The 18,293-nt window shown below is 46.2% G+C and overlaps 1 protein-coding gene across 1 annotated transcript in view; it reads right to left on the bottom strand.

Moving 5' to 3' along the window:
• Nucleotides 1–18,293, bottom strand: part of LOC140201983 (regulator of G-protein signaling 17-like) — a 132,997-nt gene that overhangs the window by 62,984 nt on the left and 51,720 nt on the right. The window contains exon 2 of the mRNA XM_072266850.1: nucleotides 11,181–11,320. Coding sequence (XP_072122951.1) covers nucleotides 11,181–11,320 — 140 coding nt within the window. The remainder of the gene's footprint in view (nucleotides 1–11,180; nucleotides 11,321–18,293) is intronic.

The following is an 18,293-nucleotide window of genomic DNA, read 5'->3' as shown; positions in this document are numbered from 1 at the left end:
CCTCCTTCTCTCTCTCCCCGACTCTTTCTCCCTCTTTCCAACCCCACTCTCACTCTTTCTCCCTCGCTCCCTCCCTCACTCTCTCACCCTCCCTCAGTCCCTCTCCCTCCCCCCCCCCTTTCTGGCTCACTGTAGCTGCCAACGCTCTCATCCATAATTAACAGCTTCCCTGACTGTATTGAAACAGTGGTGGTGTTGCATCCCTCCCATGTTCCCCTGACAATGTGCACGACTTAATGAGCCAGCACATGCTGTCGATTTTCAATCAACTCCTCAAAATCAGTGGGATAAACGTAGGCGTAGAACTCAAAACCCAGCAGCTCGGGAACAGTGTATTCGCTTCCCCCCCACCCCCGCCCCCCTTGCCAGAACTGAACACAGTGCTAAAATAAACCTAGTCCCTTCTGGTTACACCAGATAATCTCCCTTCGTCCCGGCATACTCATGTTGCCTGTCGAATGGCTTCTTAAACACCGTGATCCCATCTGCATCCACCACCATGCCTAGCAGCCTGCTGCAGGCACTCACCACTCTCTGAGTAATAGCCAAACACAAGGAATTCTGCAGATGCTGGAAATCCAAAGCAACACATGAAAAATGCTGGATGAACTCAGCAGGTCAGGCAGCACCTATGGAAGGGAATAAACAGATGATGTTTCGAGCCAAGACCCTTCATCCATGTAACAAACTTGCCTTACACCTCTCCTTTAAACTTTACCCTCTCACCTTAATGCATGTCCACGAGTATTTGACATTTATACCCAGGGAATATGTTCTGGCTGCTCTCTCTCTGCCTCTCATAATGTTATCAACATCTTCACTCAGAGGGTGGTGACAGTGTGGAACGAGCTGCCAGTACAAGTGGTAGATGTGGGTTCAATTTCAACACTTAAGAGAAATTTGGACGGGACGGGGACTAATACCCTAGCAGGCAGGTTTGTTAATGCGGCACAGTGGGGTTCAAACTAGAGTTGCAGGAGGACGGGAACCCAGAGTGCCAGGACAGTTAGCGGAGAGATTGTGGAGGCAGATGTTGGTCAAAGTCAGGAATCAAAAGGTTGAGCATGGTGCAACCAGTGTGCTGAGCTGCCTACATTTCAGTGCAAGAGGTGTCATAGGAAAGGCAGATGAGCTCAGAACTTTTAGAATTATGATGCTGTAGCCATTAGTGAGACTCCCTTGATCTGTAGGAACAGCACATAAGACAAGTTTTTCACTCTGTCTGGTACATATGACAACAATAAATCAATTTACCAATTTACAAATGGACAGGGTACAACATGGGTCCTAATCCTACTGGCTAATTCCAGTCCTGCTTTTCCTGGCTATTCTATAGAGAATGCAGAGGAGATCCCTCAGGGTGCTGCCTGGATTGGAGGACTTCAATTATGGGGAGAGCTTTTACAAGATTGGCTTGTTATCCCTGGGGTGAAGAAGGCTGAGGGGTGACCTGATAAAAGTATACATAATTATAAGGTATTCCATCTGGGTAACCCTCAACCTGTCAGCATTAATATAGTTTTCTCCTTCCAGTTTTTTTTCTCTTTTTTTCTTTTCCTCTCACCCTTCCCTCTTCTTCCATTTCCCATTACGGCCTCTTACTCCTATTCCTCACCTACCTATCACCTCCCCCTGGTGTCCTTCCTCCTTCTCATTTTCCTCTGGTCCACTCTCCTCTCCTATCAGATTCCTTCTTCTCCAGCCCTCGACCTTTCCAGCCCACCTGGATTCACCTATCACCTTCCAGCTATCCTCCTTTCTCCTTTCCCACCCACCCCCCACCTTTTTATTCTGGCATCTTCCCCCTTCCTTTCCAGTCCTGAAGACGGGTCTCTGCCTGCTGCCTGGCTTCCTGAGTTCCTCCAGCATTTTGTGTGTGTTACTCTGATTTCCAGCATCTGCAGAACATTGTGTTTATAATTATAAGAGGCACAGGTAGGCTAGAGAGTCAAAATATTCTGTGATGTATGACTCTGTGGCTCCACCCATTTTATTGGCCCAAATCACAGTAACTATTGCATGCTGAATTTCACTAGTTAGTGGATAGAAAGGTCCACAGAGTATAAGAGATTGTGGGTGAAATGGCAACCATCAGTAATCAGGCCTGCTCAAAATTGTAATCATCCTCAGTCCTAATCCCACAATTTGGGGCCACAGTCATGGGGTTACGCAGTCACGGACAAAGCAGTGGCTGATTGGCAGGAGGCAAAGTATGGGATTAAAGGGAGCCTTTTCTGGTTGGCTGCCAGTGACTAGTGGTATTCCACAGGGGTCAGAGTCAGGACCCAATTCTTTTCATGTTATATGTCAAACATTTGGATGATGGAATTGATGGCTTTGTTGCAAAGTTTGCAGACAAGACAGAGATAGATGGAGCTAGTTTTGAGGAAGTAGAGAGACTACAAAGGATTTAGACAGATTAGGAGAATGGACGGTAAAATGGCAGATGGAATACAGCGTTGGGAAGAGTATGGTCATGCACTGGTAGAAGAAATGAAAAGATAGACAATTTTTGAAATGGAGAGAAAGTGCAAAAACTGAGGTGCAAAGGGACTTGGAAGTTCCTGTTAATTTGCAGGTTGAGTCTGTAGTGAGGAAGGCAAATGTGATGTTAGCATTCATTTCAAGAGGACTAGAATGTCAAAGCAAGGATGTAATGTTGAAACTTTATAAAGCACTGGAGAGGCCTCACTTGGAGTGTTGTGAGCAGTTTTGGGCCCCTTATCTGAGAAAAGATGTGCTGAAACTGGAGAGGGTTCAAAGGAGGTTCACAGAAATGATTACAAGGTTGAATTCCTTGTCACTTAAAGAGTGTTTGATGGCTCGATGGGCCAAATGCCTAATTCTGCTCCTGTATCTTATGGTCTTATGGAATTTCTTTAGCCAGGGAGTGGGGAACTGAGGAATTCATTGCCACAAGCAGATGTGGAGGCCAAGTCTTTATGTATATTTAAGGCGAAATTTGAGAGGTTCTTAATTGGTCATGACATGAAGAGATACAGGGAGAAGGCAGGAGATTGGGGCTGAGAGAAAAGATGGATCAGCCATTATGAAATGGTGGAGCTGACTCGATGGGCCAAATACCCTAACTCTTATCCTATATCTCATGCTGTTATGGTTATCCAGCACGGAAACAGGCCATTCACTTATCACATCTATGTTGTCCAAGTGAACTTGTCTGCATATGGCCCCTATCCCTCTAAACCAGGGGTTCCCAAACTTTTTTATGCCATAGACCCCTATCATTAACCAGGGGGTCCTTGGGCCCAGGGTGGGAGCTCCTACTCCAAATATTTCCTCGGCACATATCTCTCCAAATGTCTTTAAAATGTTGTAATTGTCATAATACATCCATGAATTTCAGGGTTGTTCAGTGCATACATATTTTGATAATAAATGTTCCGTGAATCTTTTGAATCCTCGCTAAATAAAAAGTTAGGATTCTCAATTGAAGGGAATTCCAGCTGCGAGTTCTTGGGCAACCATTGAGTGATTGAGTAACACACACACACAGGTTTCCTGGTACTTGGTGACTAGTGATAAAATAAGTCAAAGTCAGCATGGTTTCTGCAAAGGGAAATCTTGCCTGACAAACATGTTAGACTTCTTCAAGGAAGCAACAAGTAGGGTGGACAAAGTAGATGTCATTTACTTCGATTTTCAGAAGGCATTTGATAAGGTGTCACACACGGGGCTGCTTAGCAAGATAAAATCCTATGGCGTCGCAGGAAAGATCCTGGCATGGATAGAGCAATGGCTATAGGCAGGAGGCAGAGAAACTTTTCTGCTTGGCTGCCAGTGACTAGTGGTGTTCCTCAGGGGAGTGTAGTGGGACCACTACTTTTCACATTGTTTGTCAATGATTTAGATAATGGAATTGATGGCTTTGCAGCAAAGTTTACAGATGATTTGTGATTACAAGTAGGATAGATAAGGGGATAACAGTGGATGTTATATATTTGGACTTTGAATAAAGAAGGCCTTTGCTAAGGTGCCAGACATGAGGCTGCTTACCAAGTTAACAGCGCATGGTATTACAGGAAAGTTACTAACATAGTTAGGCCATTGGCTTATTGGTAGGAGGCAGTGAGTGGGAATAAAAAGATCCTTTTCTGGTCGGCTGCCAGTGACTAGCGGTGTTCCACAGTGGTCAGTGTTGGGACCACTTCTTTTTATGCTGTATATAAATGACTTAGATGATGGAATAGATGGCTTTGTTGCCAATTTTGCAGATGATACAAAGATTGGTGGAGGGGCTGGTAGTGTTGAGGAAACAGGTAGGATGCAGAAAGACAGACAGATTAGGAGAATAGGCAAGAAAGTGGTGAATTAAATACAATGTTGGAAAATGCACTTTGGTAGTACAAATGCATGTGTGAACTGTTTTCTAAATGGGGAGAAAATCCAAAAATCTGAGATGTAAAGGGACTTGGGAGTCCTTGTGCAGAACATGCTGAAAGTTAACTTGCAGGTTGAGCTCATGGTGAAGAAGGCAAATGCCACGTTAGCGCTCATTTCAAGACGTCTAGAATACAAGAGCAAGGATGTGATGCTGAGGCTTTATAAGACACTGATGAGGTCTCATCTTGAGTATTGTGAACAGTTTTGGGCCCCTTATCTTAGAAAAGATGTGCTGGCATTGCAGAGGGTCCAGAGGAGGTTTATAAGGATGATTCCAGGAATGAAAGTGTTATACAAGGAATGTTTGATGGCTCTGGGTCTGTTCTCACTGGAATTCAAAAGGATGAGGGGGATCTCATTTAAACCTTTCGAATGTTGAAAGGCCTAGACAGAGTAGATGTGGAAAGGATGTTTCCCATGCTGAGAGAGTCTAGGACAAGAGGGCACAGCCTCAGGATAGAGGGGCGCTCTTTCAAACCAGAGATGCGAAGAAATTTCTTCCGCCAAAGGGTGGTGAATTTGTGGAATTTGTTGCCACAGGCAGCTGTGGAGGCCAGGTCATTGGGTGTACTTAAGGCAGAGATTGATAGGTTCTTGATTGGACATGGCGTCAAAGGTTACGGGGAGAAGGCCGGAAACTGGGGTTGAGGAGGAGATAAAAAAGGATCAGCCATGATTGAATGGTGGAGCTGACTTGATGGGCCAAATGGCTTAATTCTGCTCCTATGTCTTATGGTCTTATGATACAAAATAGGTGGAGAGGTAGCTAGTGCTGAGGAAGCAATGAAAGTGTGGCAGGACTTACACAAATTGGAAGAATGGGAAAAAAATGGCAGATGGAATACAGTGTTGGGAAATGTAAGATAATGCATTTTGGTAAAAGAAACAATAGTGAGGACTATTATCTAAATGGGGAGTAGCTTCAAACATCAGTGGTGCAGTGGGACTTAGGAGCCCTCATGCAAGACTCCCAGAAGGTTAATTCACAGGTTGAGTCTGTGGTAAAAAAGGCAAATGCAATGTTGGCATTTATTTCAAGAGGAATAGAATATAAAAGCAAGGAGATAATGCTGAGCCTTTATAAGACACTAGTCAGGCTGCACTTGGAGTACTGTCAACAGTTTTGGACCCATATCTCAGAAAGAATGTGTTGTCATTAGAGAGAGTCCAGAGGAGGTTCACGAGGATGATTCCGGAAATGAAGGGGTTAACATATGAGGAGCATTTGGCAGCTTTGGGCCTGTACTCACTAGAATTTAGAAGAATGCAGGGGGATTTCATTGAAACCCACTGAATGTTGAAAGGACTAGATAAGGTGGATTGTGGAGAGGATGTTTGCCATGGTGGGGCAATCCAGAACTAGAGGGCACAGTCTCAAAATTGAGGGGTGACCCTTTAGAACAGAGGTAAGGAGGAACTTTTTTTAGCCAGAGAGTAGTGAATCTGTGGAATGCTCTACCACAGACACCTGTGGAGGCCAAGACCGTGGGTATGTATTGATAGATTCCTGATTGGCCAGGGTCAAATGTTATGGCAAGAAGGTAGGTGTATGGGGTTGAGTGAGATCCAGGATCAGCCATGTTGGAATGGCGGAGCAGACTCGATGGGCTGAATGGCCTAATTCTGCTCCTATATCTGATGATCCCCAGCATACCCTGGGACTGTGGTGGTCATTGATGCAAAACACCACATTTCACCACCTGTTTTGATGTTTCGATGTACACGTGAGAAATAAAGCTGATCTTTCTTCCTTTCTTTGTTTTCTCTTGCGGCGGTCAGAGCAGAGGTGCTCAGCAAAGCTTTGTCGAGTACTTCCGCTCTCTCTCCGCAACAAACAGGACTTCCAAGCAGCCAACTATTTTTTTTTTTGGCATGTGCCTGCGTGCATGCGAGTCTGTGCGTATGCGTGTGCGTGCGTCCGTATCTGTGCGTGTGTCTGCGTGTGCGTGCATCCATGATGATGTCTTTTTCATGGCTTTTTTACAAGGCGCGGAGCGAGAGAGAGACTGTGTGGTGCGCCACTCCTCACACAGATATTTTCGCAGTAGTTTTCCCTTTATTTTACGAGGTCGAGTTGTGATCTCGACACTCAACCCGGCACGGATGGAAAGCGGACCCGACTGGTTTTGAACCCGGGAACCTCGGCTCCCAGGTCCGGCACCAATGTCATTGCACCACCAGCTGGCCCGCAGCAGCCAACTATTTTAATTCCACTTCCCATTCTCGTTCCGACATGTTAGTCCACGGCCTCCTCTACTGCCACAACAAGGCCACTCTCAGTTTGGAGGAGTAACTCTTCATATTCCATCTGCTGCCATCAGGAAGAAAATACAGGAGCCTCAGGACTTGCACCACTAGGTCCAAGGACAGTTACTACCCCTCAATCATCGGGCTCTTGAACAAAAGAGGATACCTACACTCATTGTATTTCTGGTGTTCCCATAACCGATGATCTCACTGCAAGGACTCTCCATCTTGTTATTTCATGCTCATTATTCATTACTATTTATTTATATCTGCATTTGCACAGTTTGTTGTTCATTGATCCCCTTTACAGTTACTGTTCTATAGATTTGCTAAGTATGCCAGCAGGAAGAAGAATCTCATGGTTGTATGTATTTTACTTTGTTCGTCGTAGTTGCGTAGCCTTCAACTTAATGGGACGAGCATCAATTTCTCTAAACTTCTGGTAATTTCTCCCTCCTCCCATTCTCTCCTCTTTTATTTCCCATTTTGGCTCCTCTATTACCTGTTTTCTTCTCCTCACCTGCCCATCACCTCCCTCTGATGTACCCCCTCATTCCCTTTCTCCAATGGTCCACTCTGCTCTCCTATCACCCCTCCTCACTCCCCCCATCTTCTTATTCTGGCTTCTGCCCCTTCCTTTCCAATCCCAATGAAGGGTCCTGGCCTAAAACGTCAACTGTTTATTCCCCTCCCTAGATGCTGCTCAGCTTGCTGAGTGTGTGTGCGTTATTCTGGACTGCAACACTGCAAACACCCTCCTAGTTTATTGCCTACTGTTAGACTTGCTGTTTGTTATATTTTTAGCTGAATCTTGCCTGGTGAGAGAACTGTTCAGCAAATGTTTTATTAATATAGACATTAGAGGGAGCCTAATCCTCCACAGTATTGAAAAAAATATGGAAGATATGAGGCTCAAACCAGGAGCAACTGCACTGGCAGATCACTTGGGCAGGAGCTGTAAAAATGGCCGTGAATATGGTCTCTCTAAAAAAGGGTTTTTTCTTGTTTCAGTGGGTCAGGTGCTGAGTCAAGCAAAGACCAAGAACTACCTCTTTGTGCTGACTACGGCCTATTCTATCATGTGCCTCCATGCACCCTGAGACCACATCCTTAATAATCGACTCCAACATTTTCCCAACCACTGAGGTCTGACTAACTGGCCAATAGTTTCCTTTCTTCTGCCTCTCTCCCTTCTTGGAAAGTGGAGTGACATTTGCCATTTTCCAGTCTTCTAGAACCATTCCAGACTCTAGTGATTCTTGAAAGAGCATTACTAATTTCTCCATGGTCTTTTCAGTCACCTCTTTCAGAACCCTGGGTTGTACACCATCTGGTCCAGGTGACTTATCTCCCTTCAGACTTCTCAGTTTCCCAAGAACTGTCTCTCTAGTAATGGTAACATCGCACACCTCATGACACCTGACACCTGGAACTTCCATCATTCTGCTAGTGTCTTCCACAGTGAAGACTAATGCAAAATACTCATTCAGTTCATCTGCCATTTCCTTGTCCCCATTACTACTTCCCCAGCATTGTCTTCCAGCAGCCCAATACCTACTCTTGCCTCTCTTTTACACTTTATATATCTGAAGAAACTTTTGGTATCCTCTTTAATACTATTGGCTAGCTTACTTACACATTCCATCTTTACCTTCCTAATGATCTTTTTAGTTGTCTTCTGTTGGTTTTTAAATGCTTCCCAATCCTCTAACTTCCCACTAATTTTTGCTCTATTATATGCCCTCTCTTTGGCTTTTATGTTGGCTTTGACTCCCCTTGTTAGCCATGGTTGTGTCATCTTTCCTTTGGAATACTTCTTCCTCTTTGGGAAGTATATATCCTGTGCATTCTGAATTGCTTCCAGAAATTCCAGCCATTGCTGCTCTGCTGTCATTTCTGCCAGAGTTCTTTTCCCATCTATTTAGCCAACTCCTCTCTCATGCCTCTGTAATTCCCTTTACTCCACAGTCATACTGATTCATCTGATTTTAGCTTCTCCCTCTCAAATTTCAGGGTGAACCTGATCATATTTATGATCACTTTCCCGTAAGGGTTCTTTTACCTTCAGCTCTCATCAATTTTGGTTCATTGCACAACATCCAATCCAGAATAGCTGATCCCCTAGTTTGCTCAACCACGAGCTGCTCTAAAAAGCCATTTTGTAGGCAGTCGAGAAACTCCTCCTCCTGTAATGCAGCACCAATTTGATTTTCCCAATCTACCTGCATATTGAAGACCCCATGATTATTGTAACATTTAGGCATGCATTTTCTAGCTCCCATTGTAACTTGTAGGCCACATCCTTACTATTCTTTTGGGGTCTGTATACAACTCACATCAGGGGCTTTTTACCCTTTCAGTTCCTGAGCTCCATCCACAATGATTCAACACCTTCTGACCCGATGTCACCTCTTTCTAATGAATTGATTTCATTTTTCAGTCAACGGAGCCGTCTCCTCTGCCTTCCTGCCTATCCTTGGACATTAGGCTCCCAGCTATAATTTTCAGCCATGATTCAGCGGTGCGTACAACATCATACTTGTAATCTGCAACTGTGCTGCAAATTCTCTTACTAGCTCTTCTTTCAGTTAGTCCTGATGAAGGGTCTCGGCCTGAAATGTTGACTGTACCTCTTCCTAGAGATGCTGCTGGCCCGCTGCGTTCACCAGCAACTTTGATGTGTGTTGCAAATTCTCTCCCTTATTCCGCATACTGCTCTCATTCAGATGTAACACCATCAGTCCTGTATTCACTCTTTTCTATTTTGTCTGCATTTTACATTACTACGCATCCTGTTGACTGTAATTTTGCCCCATCATCAGTCTCTCCTCACTACACATTGCCTCTGTTTGTAAACCAGCTACCTGATCTTCAGCACTATCATCCGCCTTTCCTACGATACTTCTAGCATTTAAACATAGGCAGTTCAGGACACTAGTCGCACCATGCTCAACCTTTTGATTCATAACTCTGTCTGAAGTCTGACCAACATCTGCCTCGACAACCTCTGCACTAACTGTTCTGGCACAATGGTTCCCATCCCCCTGCAGATCTAGTTTGAACCCCACCGTGTAGCATTAAAAAACCTTTCCTCTAGGAAATTATTCCCCATTCAGTTCAGATGTAAACCGTCCCTTCTGTACAGATCCCACCTTCCCTGGAAGCCAGCCCAATGATCCAAAAATCTTGTGCCCTCCCTCCTACACCAACTCTTTAGCCAGGTATTAAATTGTATAAGCTTCCTAATTCTGGCCTCACTAGCACATGGCACAGGTAGCAATCCTGAGATCACAACCCTTTAACACAGCACCTAACTCCCTGAACTCTCTATGCAGGACCTCGTCACCCGTCCTACCACAACTTCTGGCCCTTCACCCTCCCACTTAAGAATGCTGAAGACTCGATCCGAGATAACCCCGGCCCTGACACCCGAGAGGCAACATTCCATCTGGGAATCTCGTTTTCGCCCATAGAACCTCCTTTCTGTTCCCCTGGCTAACAAGTGCCCTGTCACCACAGCAAGCCTCTTCTCTCCCCTTCCCTTCTGACTCACAGAGCCAGACTCAGTGCCAGAGACCCAAGCACTGTAACTTTCCTCTGTTTGGTCATTCCCCCGCCTTGACAGTATCCAAAATAATATACCTTTTGTTGAGGGGTTGGACACAGGGGTACTCTGCACTGGCTCCTTAACCCCTTTCCCCTTCCTGACTGTCACCCACTCTCCCGTGTCCTGCAGCTTGGGTCTGTACATGTCCTACCTATCAGCCCCTCAGCCTCCCGAATGATCTGAAGTTCATCCAGTGCCAGCTCCAACTCGTCAACACGGCTTTTTCGAAGCTGCAGCTGGATGCACTTCTTGCCGCTGTAGTCGTCAGGAACACTGGAGGTCTCCCTGCCAGAGGAGCATTTCACTATCCTGCCCGTCATCCCTACTGTCCTGGCTGAGTCGATATCGAGAAGGAAAACACTTGAGCTTTTCTTTCTTTTGCTTTCTCTAAGTGAAGCCTCTCTTTAATGACCCCTTGAGGTCACCACTCTGACTATGTCCATTCAGAAGATGGCCACTGCGCTTGCCCCCACCTTCCTTTAGTTTGCTCTTACTAATCAATCCCAGCGACGATTGTTTGCTGGTCAAAGCTCTATTACACTGCTATGACCCACTCCTGCCTTTTATCCTCAGCCAGTAGGCCTCCTGTCCAAACTTCCAATGTCCGGATTGGTCGCTGATCAAAGCTCTAAGGTTGAAGGGTAATAACTATTCCTGAACCTGGTGGTGTGGTTATCTCAGGCGCTGGGTACCTCTTTCCTCATGGCAGCAGTGAGAAGAGAGCATGGCCACGATGATCTTCACCCACCCGGCAGATGCAAGGAGAGGGTAATAATTGCTGCTTCTACCCCAGTGAACCCAAACCTGTTTTCAGTGCTGCGTTTACGCCTGGGTCCTCCTCCGCTTCCTCCAGCCCGCCCTCCCACCACTCGAGTCAGCGCCAGCCCGTGCATACGCAGAGGGCGTGGGGTGTGGAGTGACCTACCAGGAGCAGCTACAGCAACAGCACCAGCAGAAGCAGCAGGCGTTGGGTCTGTGACTGGACGACGGCGGTGGCTCGCTGCAGCCTCCCCCGCTCCTCAGCTCCGGCCTCTTCCCCATCACTGCTGGCTCCGAGCCGACGCACTAAAGGGAGAGAGGACGGGGAGGGGGAGAGGTGAGTGAAACAGCCGATCCTTCACCTGGGTGACCTCTATGCTCGGGGTATTGTCGACCACAAGGCTGACACAACGTGGACGGGCATGCTGACACTTCACCTTTCACCTGGTGACTTAGGCTCACTTTGAGACCTGGTGTAATCCCCTAGCCTTTCACCTCATGTAAGTGGGGTACAGTGAAAATCTTGTCTTGCATACTGTTCAGGCAGATCAATTCAATTGAGTTAGAATAGTGTTTCCTAAAGTGAGTGATTTCACCCCACTGGGGGCGATAAAGATCAAGGAGGCAACACACAAAAAATGCTGGAGGAACTCAGCAGGCCAGGCACCATCTATGGAAAACAGTACAGTTGACGTTTCGGGCCAAAACCCTTCGGCAGGACTGGAGAAAAAAAGCTGAGGAATAGATTTAAAAGGTGAGGGGAGATCAGAGAAACACCAGAAACCTGGAGGGGGAGGGATGAAGCAAAGTTGATTGGTGAAAGAGACAGAAGGCCATGGAAGAAAGAAAAAGAGGAGGGGAGCACCAGAGGGAGGCGATGGGTGGGCAAGGAGATAACATGATAGAGGGACAATGGGATGGGAAATCGTGAAGCGGTGGGGGAGGCATTACCGGAAGCTTGAGAAATCGATGTCCATGCCGTCATGTTGGAGGCTACCCAAACGAGATATAAGGTGATTGATTGATAGGCATCTGAGTAGCCAGGGCATCAAAGGTTATGGTGAAAAGGCGGGGGAGTGGGACTAAATGGGAGAATGGATCAGGCTCATGATAAAATGGCAAAGCAGACTCGATGGGCCGAATGGCCAACTTCTGCTCCTTTGTCTTATGGTCTTATGGTTGTTCCTCCAACCTAAGTGTGGCCTTATCCCAACAGTGGAGGAGGCCATGGATGGACATATGGGAATGGGAATGGGAAGTGGAATTTAAATGGGTGGGCACAGAGAGATCCCGCTTGTTCTGGAGGATGGAGCATAGATGCTCAGTGAAGCGGTCTCCCAGTCTACATCAGGTTTCATCAACATACAAGAGGCCATGGCGGGAGCAGTGGTTTTTCAGACTTCCAGTAATGCCTCCCCCTCCCCCTCCCCTTGTCCCCCTCTCATGTTACCTCTTTGCCCTCCCATCACCTCCCTCTGCTGCTCCTCCCCCACCCCCTTTTTCTTTCTTCCATGGCCTTACGTCTCTTTCACCAATCAACTTCCCAGCTCTTTGCTTCATCTCTCCCTCTCCATGTTTCATCTATTGTCTGGCGTTTCTCTCTCCTCTTCCCCCACCTTTCAAATCTGCTCCTCAGTTTTTTTCCCTTCAGTCCTACTGAAGGGTCTCGGCCCGAAACGTTGACTGTACTTTTTTCCATTGATGCTGCCTGGCCTGCTGAGTTCCTCCAGCATCTTGTGTGTGTCTGTTGCTTGGACTTCCAGCATCTGCAGATTTTCTCTTGTTTGTGAAGATAAAGGAGACAGTGTGGGGGGAGGGCTGTGAGTGCCGGTGCTTGATAGCAAGGGGGCAGCCTTGGGATTACAGGCTTAATTTAAGATATATATTACTTTTTGCAAGCAATTGTGCCTTATAATCGTGTAATGATCAGGTAATCACCTCATCTCTTGCTAACCTCCTGGGCTTTGCTTGAAGCGCATTATAGTTGAAAAGTAATGAGACACCTCTGTATTTAGCATATCATTGGAAATATGGACCGAAGAAACTGTGCTTTTCCGTGCCTGGCCAGTGCATTATTGCTGTTTTAATACCATAGTACAGTGTAGGTCCTCATACTCTCATCATGCAGTGACACAATTCCTGTGAATTAGGGTACAGCATTCAATGGAATAGTTCAGAATGCTCCTGGCGACATTTCTCTAACTCACAACCCAACCGGGATTGCACTGCCCCACTTTATGTGCCTTCAGGCAGAGAGTCAAGTTTTACCTGAGGTATTATGACTTCATAACTCTCCCCTATAGTGATCGCAGTGCTTGACGTTGGACTTAAACAACAAGTGAAGTCACTTGTTGACTTCATTAACTTTGCCTCCAACTTTCACCCTGCCCTCAAGTTTACCTGGTCTATTTCTGACACCTCCCTCCCTTTTCTAGATCTTTCTGTCTCTGTCTCTGGAGACAGCTTATCTACTGATGTCTACTATAAGCCGACTGACTCTCACAGCTATCTGGACTATTCCTCTTCTCACCCTGTCTCTTGCAAAAATGCCATTCCCTTCTCGTAATTCCTCCGTCTCCGCCGCATCTGCTCTCAGGATGAGGCTTTTCATTCTAGGACGAGGGAGGTGTCCTTCTTTTTTAAAGAAAGGGGCTTCCCTTCCTCCACCATCAACTCTGCTCTCAAACGCATCTCCCCCATTTCACGCATATCTGCTCTCACTCCATCCTCCTGTCACCCCACTAGGAATAGGGTTCCCCTGGTCCTGACCTACCACCCCACCAGCCTCCGGGTCCAACATATTATTCTCCGTAACTTCCGCCACCTCCAACGGGATCCCACCACTAAGCACATCTTTCCCTCTCCCCCCCCCCCCGCTTTCCACAGGGATCGCTCCCTACGCGACTCCCTTGTCCATTCGTTCCCCCCATCCCTCCCCACTGATCTCTCTCCTGGCACTTATCCTTGTAAGCGGAACAAGTGCTACACATGCCCTTACACTTCCTCCCTTACCACCATTCAGGGCCCCAGACAGTCCTTCCAGGTGAGGCGACACTTCACCTGTGAGTCGACTGGGGTGATATACTGCGTCTGGTGCTCCCGATGTGGCCTTTTATGTATCGGCGAGACCCAACGCAGACTGGGAGATCATTTTGCTGAACACCTACGCTCTGTCCGCCAGAGAAAGCAGGACCTCCCAGTGGCCACACATTTTAATTCCACATCCCATTCCCATTCTGACATGTCTACCCACGGCCTCCTCTACTGTAAAGATGAAGCCACACTCAGGTTGGAGGAACAACATCTTATATTCCCTCTGGGTAGCCTCCAACCTGATGGCATGAACATCGACTTCTCTAACTTCTGTTAATATCCCACCTCCCCCTCGTACCCCATCCGTTATTTATTTATATACACACATTCTTTTTCTCTCTCTCCTTTTTCTCCCTCTGTCCCTCTGACTATACCCCTTGCCCATCCTCTGGGTTTTCTCCCCCCTCCCCCTTTTCCTTCTCCCTGGGCCTCCTGTCCCATGATCCTCTCATACCCCTTTTGCCAATCACCTGTCCAGCTCTTGGCTCCATCCCTCCCCCTCCTGTCTTCTCCTATCATTTTGAATCTCCCCCTCCCACTCCCACTTTCAAATCTCTTACTAACTCTACCTTCAGTTAGTCCTGACGAAGGGCCTCGGCCTGAAACGTCGACTGCACCTCTTCCTAGAGATGCTGCCTGGCCTGCTGCGTTCACCAGCAACTTTGAAGTGGTTGACCATGGTTTGTAAATCCCTGACAAAATGGCAGAAGCAGGCCAAGCAAAAAAGAAGTGTAGATAGCAGCCATTGTGTCTGTAGTGTGGAAAAGATTTTTTTTCAGATGAGGCAACGAAACTGTCCAGGCTCCTTGAATATTTGAAGAGAATACCCTCTGATAAAGCAAACAGCTTGGCCTACTTTCAGTCACTTCATGAAAACGTTCAGAAATGGAAAACACTTCAAAACAGGCTTGCCAGCACTTCAGAACAAAACACTGATGGTTTGCATGCTTCATATCACATTTCATTGCTCAATGCTAAAGCAGACTGCAACGAAACAGACTTACTGAGCCGGGGGATCTGAGACTCCCTCTGAGTGACATGCAGGCTGATGTTGAGAAGCTGACGTCACTGCACCAAGCCCATCCATCCCATTGAAAGGTGAAAAAGCAATGAAGTAGTGAATAGTTCGAATGCTAATGTGCCCTCAAAAATTGTTGATGAAAATTGCTTTTACTGCAATTAAATAAAGAAATAATTTTATTTGTCGCTTTAAATAGATCTGAATAATTTTTGCAATTACTTGTCACTGCTTTGAATTTGCAGTTCCTATTTTCTTCTTCTCTGTGCATTGTAAACGAAAATTCTTTATAGTTTTGATGTAATGACCAGAAAGGGAGAGGGTGGCACTGGGTATGGATCTGGGAGCCCAGGGGGCAGTTACACAAATATGTTTGAGAGTCACTGAGCTAATACCAGGTAAAACAATAACAGAATGCAGAATAAAGTGTAGTTACAGTTACAGGGAAAGTGAAGTGCAGACAGAGGATGAGGTGCAAAAGTCATAATGAGGTAGATTGTTGCGAGCAAAAGTCCATCTCATCATACTAGGGGAACATTCCGATTTTAGAAGCTGTCCTTGGGCCTGGTGGTGCACGCTTTCAGGCTTTTGTGTCTTCTGCCTGATGGGAGTGTGGACACCCCATCCCTGCACTCCCATCTTTCACAAATTCTTGGGTAAAATGATTAGCACCAGGGAAGCTAAACAGAGACACAAGATATTCTGTAGATGCTGGAAATCCAGAGTGACACACACACATACACACATAATGCCAGAGAAACTCAGCAGGTCAGACAGAATCTAGGGGAGAATAGAGGTCCCGATGAAGAGTCTCAGCCAGAAACATTGCCTGTTTATTTCCCTCCATAGGTGATGCCCGACCTTCTGAGTTCCTCCAGAATTTTGTGTGTGTGTGTGTGTGTTGCTCAACCATCTTGCATTTCTTAACCAGTAATATGCTATCAATTTGCACAAACTAGAATAAAGTAAAAAACTATCACTGTAGCACTGATAATTAATTCCAATCCACCCGCCCCCTCCCCCCCCACTGCACCCAAAGCATGCCGAATTAATCACCGCCTCCTTTCCTCATCTCTGCATGCAACTCTCGATTACCGGCCACTTACTCCATGGGCTTTCATCTTCCCACGTAAGGAACTTTGTAAAATACCTTGAAATCTAAATCAGCTCCATCATTACCCCCATATCCACTAGCTCAGCAACTGGGCAGAGGGGAAGCCATTCGACCCACCAAATCCGTGCAAGCACAGGGAGCTGGCATGGCATTGCTTGTTACATCCACCCAGGGTAGGAGACGGTGAGGGAGGAGAGCAGAAGCACGGCGGGCACACTGGAATCGATACTGGATTGGGGGCTGGCTCACCCACCAGTACTGCCCTCCAGCGTTCACTCCCTTCAACAAAAGCTATTTTGCCTTTGTCTGCGGCTGACAAACAACAACGGACCCAGCACCAATCCAGGTGGCACTAGTCACAGGCCACCAGTCAGAGAGGCAACCATCTACTACCAGTCTCTGGCTTCTTCCACAAAGCCAATGCCTAATCCAATTTAATACCCATCTTGAATTCAAAGCGACCGAACCCTCTTGACCAACTTCCTATGTGGGACCTTGTCAAGTGCCCTGGTAGGGTCCATGTAGACAACATCCACTGCCTTGCTTTCATCAGCTTTGCTGGTAACGTCCTCGAAAAACTCGCTAAGACTGTTTAGACATAACACCATGTACTAAACCATGCTGACTATTCTTAATCAGTCCATGTCTTTCCAAATACTGATCTATCCAGTCCCTTAGAATACCTTCCAATAACTTTCTCACACATGATGTCACTCACTGCTCTATAATTTCCTGATTTCTGTTCAGAGGCTTTCTTGAACGGCAGATCAACATTGGCGATCTTTGAGTCCTCCGGTACCTCATCTGTTGCTAAGGATGTTTTAAATATCTCTTCTATGGCCCCGATAACTTCTGCACTTCTCTCCTGTAAAGTCCAAGGGGACATCTTGTCACACTCAGAGGATTTATGCACCCTGATTTGCCTCAGGACAGCAAACACTTCCTCCTCTGTATTCTGTAAAGGGTCCATGAAGTTGATGCTGCTTTGCCTCACTTCTATAGACTCTGTGTCCATCTCCGGAGTAAATACGGTTCCAAAAAGAAATTATTTAAGATCTCTCTGATCTCTTTTGGCTCCACACATGGATTACCATTCTGATTTTCGAGAGGACCGATTTTGTCCCTTTTGTCCTTAACATATCTGTAGAATCCCTTAGGATTCTCCTTCACCTTGTCTGCTAGAACAACTTCATGCCTTCTATTAGCCCTCCTGATTTCCTTCTTAAGTGTTCTCTTGCTTTTCTTATACTCCATAAGTGCCTCATTTGCTCCTCCCTGACTATACCTGCTATGCAGCTCCTTGTTTTTCTTAACCAGGGCCTGGATATCTCTTGAAAACCAAGGTTTCCTAAACTGTTATCGTTACCTTTTATTCTGACAGACTCATAAGCTTATACTCCCAAGATTTTGTTTTGAAGGTCAGCCTCTTACCTAGTACATCTTTGCTAGAAAACTGCTTGTCCCAATCTACACTTGCCAGATCCTTTCCGATATCATCAAAATTAGCTGAACTCCAATTTAGAATGTCTACCCGCAGATGAGACCTATCTATTTGTGTATTCACTTTGAAATGAATGGGATTGTAATCTCTAGATGCAAAGTGTTTCCCTACACAAACTTCTGTCACCTGTCCTACCTCATTCCCTAATAGCAGATCCAGTATTGCACACTCTCTCAGTGGGACTTCCACGTACTGATGAAAGAAACTTTCCCGAACACAATTGACAAACTCTATCCAATCCAGTCCTTTAACAGTACGGGAGTCACAGTCAATATGTGGAAATTTAAAATCACTTGCTTAAACAACCTTATGTTTCTTGAAACCGTCTGTGATCTCTCTGCAAATTTGTTCCTCTAAATCCTTTGGACTGTTGGGTGGTCTGTAATATAGCCCCATTAACATGGTCATACCTTTTTAATTCCCCAGTTCCACCCATAACACCTCACTGGACAAGTTCTCCAGTCAGTTCTGTCAGAGCACTTCCATGACATTTTGCTTGTTTAGTAACATCACCCCTCCTTCTTTAATCGTCCCCGCTCTGTCGCATCTAAAA

The sequence above is a fragment of the Mobula birostris genome, chromosome 8 (genome assembly GCF_030028105.1).
Source record: "Mobula birostris isolate sMobBir1 chromosome 8, sMobBir1.hap1, whole genome shotgun sequence".
NCBI lineage: Eukaryota > Metazoa > Chordata > Chondrichthyes > Myliobatiformes > Myliobatidae > Mobula > Mobula birostris.
The sequence above is the reverse complement of the archived record's forward strand: the minus strand, read 5'-3'. Positions and strand labels throughout refer to the sequence as shown.